The sequence below is a fragment of the Trachinotus anak genome, unplaced genomic scaffold (assembly GCF_046630095.1).
Source record: "Trachinotus anak isolate AG129_WGS33_773 ecotype Australia unplaced genomic scaffold, CSIRO_AGI_Tana_v1 ptg000021l, whole genome shotgun sequence".
NCBI classification, from domain to species: domain Eukaryota; kingdom Metazoa; phylum Chordata; class Actinopteri; order Carangiformes; family Carangidae; genus Trachinotus; species Trachinotus anak.
In genome coordinates, this window is record NW_027273872.1 from 12,108,227 (window position 1) to 12,116,717 (window position 8,491).

Below are 8,491 nucleotides of genomic sequence, written 5' to 3' on the forward strand. Positions count from 1 at the left end.
AACAACAAGCTCAGTTAGTTGCATTGATTTTTTTTTAGCGCTAAAAAGAAGAATAAAGGAAAAGATGTTTCAGTTTACACTACTCCAGGTAAAAGTCAGGTTCTGTTTCTTTTTTTTGTTTTTTTTTTTAAATTCTCAGTGGGCCTTATATTTGTTACTGTCCTCACCAGGCTGTTGTAACCAGCCCACACCTGGCGTCTATTCACTAACTGAACCTTCTATGAATGTGAATTCACATCTATCTGCACTGGGACTGGGGCAAACTGAGCTGGAAAATTGGTTTGAAAAAAAAAAAACCTCAACATATTTTCCACCCGTATCACCATTTTCTTCTGGGAACTGTGGAATCGCACTGTCATTACACAGTAGGCATGGTTTGGGTAATTTGCAGGTGGAATTCTTCTAGGTGAAAACTGGGCAGGTTTTGGATGTTTTTGACATCTAGGTTGCATACATTACAGACAAAGAGTGCTGTAGAGTGCTCTTATTTAAATAGAAAGCATTTGAAATCATCACATACAGAATATGTTAAAAGCAAAGCAAACTCTACTGTGTATATTGAACTATTACCCAAAAAAGATTGAAAGGTTAATGTAAAAATAAGGAAATAGATGACTTAACGAAAGAAAGCAAAAAAAAAACAAACTTGGGAAATATATTTACTTGTTTCCTTTTTTTAAAGTTTAGTTCTATTTTCAGTTAGAGCCATGACTTCGTTATTCTAGGTCCATTAGCCTACCTCCGTTAGCCAAGCTTTGCATAAAGAGTGGAAGCAGATGTAAGCAAGCAAATGTGCTAGCCTGGCTCTGTCCAGAGTTACTCAACAGCACCTCTAAAGCTCATCAATTATCACTTTATATATCATGTAAACAAACGTGTACAGTCAGCTATGTAAAAACCAGCGCTGTAACCAGTGGTTGTCCAGCAGCTTTATTGTGATAGCAAGCGTCCCCGCTGCACCTGACTCCTAAACCTCCTCCTCAAATCACGAATTGACATTTTTACATTTCTGTTTGTGAATGTGTGTTTTTTTTTTTTTTTTTTCTTTAATCTCTGTTTTCAGTCTGCATGCTAAGCTAAGCTAACCTGATGCTGGCTGTAATTTCATATATACTGTACTGACATGAAAGTGGTCTTGATCCATGGAAAAAAAACTTTTTCTCAAAATTTAAAACTATTCTTTTAATTTAAAGTAATGTCACACCTGCCAGTTTGTTTGAATTTCCATGTTAATTAGTCACTTACTCCATCAGATAAAGGAACAGTCTGACATTTTGGGAAATGTACTTATTCACTTTCCTATCAAGCATTAAATGGGAAAGTTGATGCCACTCTCATGGTTGTACATGAAGCTGGAGCCAGCAGCTGGTTTGGTTAGCTCAGTTTAGCATAAAGACTGGAAACAGGGGGAAACAGCTGGCCTGGTTATGTCCAAAAGTAACTGGTTGTTGAGAAGTTGCTTGCCCTGCAAATTATCCAGTTCAAGTCTACTGGTACAGAGGAATTAAAAAAAGCATTTCGCTATGAATTTACCCTTAAAGACCTTCCCTGTGTTTGCAACCAGAACATTTTGGCACAAAAATGAAACAAAGACATACACACATACACACACTCTCCCTCCAACAGCTGGCCCTGTTGCCAATTTAAAGGCCCATGCTGGACACAATTTAAATGTCCTTGTTTGACCTTTGAATTGTGAAAAAAACTGGTCCCAGAACAGTGTGATCCAAACACACATGCACACACACACATCGAGGTCTTTAAAATGGGACTGGTGCAGAGATGGATTATCACAGCAGCAAACTGCTTCTTCATACATATGCAACATTCATCTTCCACTTTCCAGGAGTGTGAAACACAGTGATGTGGTCAGAACTGTTCATTACAACCACAACTTCATTACTAATTTCTACGTCTTTTTTTTTGTTTTTGTTTTTTTTTTGACTCACTGATGGGAGGGTGTGTGATGTGGAAACACCAATGTGTTTTTGTGTGTTTTGTGAACTGAAATGAACAGTTTTAATGAGTGACTGTTACGCTCCAGTCCAAGGGAATAGAAGTGCAACATAAGTTAGACAAGTTCGACATAAAAGTGCACACAGTATTGCTTCTGAGTCGCAGAGACACCGTGTTTTTGTCTTGTTTTTTCTTCTGGTTTTGTTCATTTTAGTCTTAATATGTTTGGCCCATGAGTGTGAGGAAACACCTTCATATTGTCTGAGTGGATTATCACAGGAGGAGCAGATTGCCTCCCACCTGTACAGTTCCTGTCCCTGGTAGTAGAAACTGATAATGTCAATAGGTGAGACAGTCAGTCAGCAGGGAAAAGCAACACCACCAATACAGCTTTCATCAGAGGAAAAGCCCCAGAGGCGAGACAAAGGCTTTGCGAGCCACAAGTCTCAGTCTCAAAATATTAACATTAAAAGTCGAATCCAAGTCCTAAACTTATTTGTGACTCTCTAGTCCTTAGCAAGTCAACAAGTCATATCCTCTTCTATCCTCCCTGAAAGGAAGAGACTATAACTGTTAGAGTAATGTATCACATCAGACTCTGAGAAACCGACACTGGGACTTTAGTAGTGAATTGTCTTCAGGAAACAAATAATTACCATATTGGCCCGAATTTAGGTTGACCTTGATGATAAGACTGCTAACATAACAATTTTAGGACTGACGGACTCTGAAGTTGTGAAGATGTAATTAGTCTAGTCCTCTAATAGAAGATTCCCTACACTTTTTTAAACCTTATTCCCAGAATAAATTGTCTTGTAGTCAGGCCAATACGGTAGTATCCGTGAAGTGTTTCACAAATGTCGCCATCATCAATTTTTATGTAGGTTGCAGGATGATTTGTAGGATACTTAGGAACATTACAGCAAAAGTTGGCCGTCTGATACAGTGAGACTAACGGAGAGACAAGGACAAGGACAGTTGGACGGTTAAGAAATTAAAAAAGTGGTGAAGAAAACAATGACTAGCAGACCGTGATTTTCACATCACATCAGACGACTTGGTCACATCATAACCATGGATGTATTAAAGAGAAATAACGCGAAACTTGAGATGAGATCAGCTGCAACAGTGTATCATGTTTGAAACATAAGGTTGACATGATCTGACATACAACTTACCAAATCCCATTGTTTATTTCTGTTTTCTAAAATAGATTAAAACTATTTTTTATCACCTTACAACCAAAAAGAGTGTCCAGGACCATCTGTACAGGTATTAATTAATTCATTTATTCGTTATTAATAATTCTAAATTACAAGAATAGAATTTAAAATGATTCATCATACAGTAAATATATTATAAATGAATATAAATATAAAGTAATTCCAATAATATAATTAATTAACCACTTCATAGTATTATATTTAGACAGGTTCTACAGTACAGCTTAGGTGTACGAGGTGCACACTGAGATCATAGACTTTTGTGTGGAAAGTAGTTCATTTTGAGTTTAGATTTTTTTGTTGGTGCTTATGCTCTCAGGATGTACTGTACATCTGCTTGACAGTGTGATATGATGGGTCTGTGATGGGAATATCACAGTCTAACAGATGCTGTTTTCTTCACCAGCTTTTTAATTCTTCAACTGTCCAGCTGTCAAATGTGTCTGTCTTCTTTTCTTTTACTTTTACCATGTTTCTTGAGAAAATGGTGACTCCGTAACAGACACCAAAGAGGTGCAGCAGACTGTAAGACACAAGTTTACACAGTCTTGATGATTATAAGGTAGATGCTGCATCATTCATATTAGAGGTAATTTACTGAAAATATGCATTTGCACATATTTACAATGTTGTTGTTTTTGTTTGTTTGTTTGTTTTTTTTTGCCCAAGCTTCTGCATCAATTACTAATAGATATGAATGTGGCATGGTGGCTCAACTTTGCTGCCAATGTGCCCTTGAGGAGGCGCTGCAACAAAAAAAATCCCCTGTGGTCCAAAAGGGACTTTCCACACACTGCTATCATAAAGAGACGTTGAGAAAAGGCTGCATTTGTCTGAGACAGTTCTAATGCTGGTCTGAATGCAGCCTTAGTGCAGGGATTAGTGCATTTAGCTATAGTGGCAAGAGGCCTAGGCTGCCAAATCTTGTAGTGTATGGAGAGCTCATTTATTTCACCTTTAAAGACCAATTTAACACCCCCTGAAAATCTTCTCTTTACTGACCTCCAGTGCTTTAACTTCTCACCTGTCTGTAGTGATGTACAGGTGTAGTACAGGACTTCATGACATCACTGTAGGGTGTGGCTACAGGTGCACCAGAGCACATTTTCTGACCACACCCAGCCACCCCCAGCTTTAATGAAACAGGCTTGAAGCTTTTAACCAGAGGGAACAGCAAACCAATGCATTTCAGCCTGATGTTAAGTTACTCTTTAAGATCAGTTTTTGGATTGAAAGACAAGTTTTCAATGGGAAAAAAAAGTATTAAATTGTCAACAAAAACCTCTCAGATCACCGGGCAGGGGCTTGGGCTCAAGTCATTTCAAGTACAAAGGGCTTAAGTCTAAGTCAAGTCAAAGTCAAGTCAAAGACTCTCTATGTCTTGCCATTCATCCATCCTTTGCTCTTTCTCTTCCTTTGCTCTATTAAGAGTTTTGCTCATTCCTCCAAACACCATTAATGTGAAATTTAAAATACCACAATAATTACTTAATTAGCCTCTATCAGAGCTCATGTTAAATATTCATGTGCTGCTCAAAAGTTCATTACACTACTTAATATTCCAAAAGAGCACCAGTTTGGTATTCTAAACAACAAATAACTTTTGTAAAAACCCCTCTCCTCATTCTGAAATGAGTCCAGCTTTCTTTTCTGTGACCAATCATGAGACAGCAACAGTGTTAAATCTTCTGTCCTTCAAATTACAGCATTGGAGAGTTTCTATTATGAAACTATAGAGGTGTTTCATGCATCAGAATTAATCGGGGGAAGAAGTGTTTGGATAATCCAACATCAAACTAAAGTTAGAAAAACATGACTAAGAACTCATATTTTAATTCAAATGGTCATTCATGACTTCATTAACAATGAAAGTCATGAGAAAACACATTACTAAGTTGAGAGATACTCCCAAACTCTGGTCTCTGCTTCCCTCTCTCTGTATTTTATAAGTCTCTCCTTTTCCCTGAGGGCATCTCTGATAACTCTCAGATCATTTATTTCACTTTGTCTCGACCCCTCCTCCTCCAGCTATTAAAGTTCTTCTGTTTCTCTCTCTTATACAAAGTGTTTTTCTTACTTCTTCCTACCTTCATTTGTTTCCCTTTCATCACTACTGTTTTCCTCTCTCTTTCAAGGTCAAGTTCTTTTTCTTTCTTTCATGGCTTTTTAATAGCCTTGTCATAAAAGTTAAAAATAGCCCCCGCTCGTTGCCTCTCCCCTAGGTGAATTGTCTCAGCAGTGAAATTTGAAGATGATCAGGACGATCCTCTTGTATTCCTTCCTGAAGTTGTGGTTCAGGACACCATAAACGACGGCGTTGAGGCAGCTGTTGAAGTACGCCATGAAGTAGCTGGCAGTGAACAACCATTCCGGTATGGCCCGGCTCAGCCTGGAGTCCAGTGCCACCGCCAGGCCGATCAGGTTCAGCGGAGCCCAACACACAGCGAAGAGCACGAACACCACGAACATGGTGAGGAAGTTGCGGAGGTCATGCGGCTTGATTTTGGGTCGCGAGTCCGGCTTGACCCTCCGCCTCACCTGGATGACGAGGATCCAGATTCGCAGGTAGCAGTAGGTGACGATGCCGATTGGCAGGATGAAATGCACCACAACCACTGTGATGGTGTACAGCGAGCTGACTGACTGGGCGAAGGTGCATGAGTACACTCGAGGGTCATACTGCAGTGACTCCACGAACCAGTTTGGCACGATGGCGAGGATGGTGAGTGCCCACACGAGCACGACGTAGCACATGGTGTTGCTGTTGGAGAAGAGTTTGTCGTATTTGAGGCTGTGGCATATGTAGCAGTAGCGGTTGATGGCGATGCCTGTGATGTTGAAGATGGAGCCAATGACGCTGAGGCCCATCAGGAAGCCGCTGATCTGACAGTGGATGTAGCCGGCGATCCAGCCATCGTGGAAGATAGCGGTCAGGACCAGCGGGTAGGGATAAATGGCGACCACCAAGTCAGCAAGGGCCAGGCTCACCACGAAGGCATTTCCTGCAGAGCAAGAGGACAACATGACATGAGCTGTCAGACATGACTGCATGAGAGGTGTATGAGAACAAATTACTTTGGTTTGCTATGGTTGCATTTATTTCACAGTACTGACAAACATAATAACTGTGAACATTTTCAAATGACCTTCTGCCTTCCAGGCAGCCGTTTCTCCTCATATTCTACTTAAATCAACTTGTCAAAACATGAAACTTGATAAAGGGAGATAATCCCATCGTATTTAACATTGTTTCTGATTATTGTTTTGAAATTGCTGTGTTGTTGAGTGTAAAGTTTCTACACTAGATATGAAAGTTTATCTGCACATTCAGATGGATTTTGTTTTCACAAGTGTACAAAGCCTTCTACAAACCTCCTCCTCATTCGTGATCCCTGAGTACATATTGATAGGCAGCAGGCTCAACAAAGTACAACTATTTAGCACCAAGCCTCAACTGATCAAAATGTATATTTTGAGACGGGTGTAAAGGGGGTTGGAAAGAAAAAGGTCTCTTGGTCAGCAGCTTTTCGCTCTTTCTTGGAAGTTAATGGCATGTGTGGAAAATAAAATGTATTCCAGGACAGTAATGGAAGACTGAGGTCAACCAATTATATGTTTTAAATGCTGCTTTTCAAGCAGAGAGGCTATGTCCAGAGGATTTAAATGGAGTGCGTATACCTAAGTGGAAAAGTCAAGTGGACATCTGGTGGGTGACTGAAAAACGAGTTGAAAACATTTTAGTGTAGATGCTGTGTGATATGGAAAATATCAATATTTGTAATGGAAGAAGTAACAAAACTGATGATTCTTTTTGCATTTTTGGTTATTGTCCCTCTCCTGGGCTTGAATTTCTAACCATATAGCTACACAAAATTGTCAAAGCAGGGTTTTTTGGGAGATGACTTGCAGATTCTAGATGTGGGATTGTCCTTCAGTGCACCAATGCAGCAAGTCAAAAAGATATTGGGCTCTATTTTTACAGTCCAAAGCAAATGGTCTAAAGCGCATGGTGCAAATGCATTTAGGGTGTGTCCGTATCCACTTTTGCTATTTTGTTGTTTAGGGCATAACATGGCAATAAGCCAATCAGAGTGTCATCCCCCATTCCCATTGAAAGCCAGGTGCCCTTGCACCTGGGCAGATTGCTTTTATAATGGTGCAGTGTTTCACACAGACTTAGAGTATACTCCTGATGAGTTGATGAATATTTCTACTGACCAGTGAACATAGTCCCAGCAAATGTACACGGCAGGTTATAATACGCCCTTAAAATAACAGTGATAACAGTTTCTGCTGCATCAAGATAGCAATGACCATACCTCATTTTAAGACCAACATGCCCATGGGAGCTCACAGGGTTGTATTTGCTAACAACGTAGGTGCTCAGCAATAAAATTACAACTGTGTTGGTCTGATACTTGCAAGGACACTTTGGTTTCACTTTGTACCGCTTTGCACCAGGTGTAAGATAGGACCCTTTATGTGTCTGTGAAATAAATTTTGCAACAAAAAGGCTTAAGAGACCTTTGAAAAACACTGTGTGCTTCCATCTTAGAAAATGCTTTATCAATTAAATTTTGATTATCATGCACTTTAGACAATGGTTATCCTCTTGTGTGGGCCAAACAGTACATGTAAAGATGTCTCTGGGTCTCAGAAGAGTTCCTTCAGGAAAAAAACAGCAAAACACAAACTAAAGAAAGCAAAGTAAAGCAGTAGACCATAAAGTCAAACTCCCAGTCAGATCACATTCCCTTCCAACTTCACTTTAATAGCATCTGGATCATTAAGCTCTCCAAACGTCACCACTCGTGCTTTAATGCCACCAGCATCATTACAGGCTAATGAAGATTACTGTCCAAATCTTCTCCTGTACACATTCAGTCCAACAATCGGCACTCTAACCACATCTGACACCTCACACACACACTCAACCACATACCCCGTCCAAAGAAAGTTGATAATGATGGACCACTGTTGTTTCCCAGGAGAGCAGTGAACACTGGTGTGACTTAGAGCCACAGCAGCAGGTGGATTGGACTATAATCCAGTTATTTTAGGTGTTTGCTCACCAAAATACTGTTCTCTATGAAAGTTAAAAAAGTCTGAGGGCCTGATTTAGGAGTTTCAAAATTTACCTGAGTAAACAGCACTGCATTTCAATAATGTTTTCTCACTGTTGTAGACATCGCACAAAGCTCCCTTTATGAAACTCTCCTGTGTCTGTGCTGCATTTGTAGGGGAGACAGTTATCTTTCTCACATATAGAAAACTCACTCTCCAGTGTAATGAAATCAATTCAGTGTCAGGCA

The 8,491-nt window shown here is 39.8% G+C and overlaps 1 protein-coding gene across 1 annotated transcript; it reads right to left on the minus strand.

Annotated features, from left to right (window-relative positions):
• Positions 1 to 1,448: 1,448 nt before the first annotated feature.
• On the minus strand, positions 1,449 to 7,736 carry mtnr1al (melatonin receptor type 1A like). The gene has a single exon (XM_071458182.1). It carries the CDS (start codon positions 6,228 to 6,230, stop codon positions 5,412 to 5,414), a length of 819 nt encoding a protein of 272 aa, XP_071314283.1. The 5' UTR covers positions 6,231 to 7,736; the 3' UTR covers positions 1,449 to 5,411.
• Between the last annotated feature and the right edge of the window lie 755 nt (positions 7,737 to 8,491).

What these genes read in the sequence shown, in the direction of transcription:
- mtnr1al (XM_071458182.1), bottom strand. Translation starts at nt 6,230, where the DNA reads ATGCAGTCATGTCTGACAGCTCATGTCATGTTGTCCTCTTGCTCTGCA.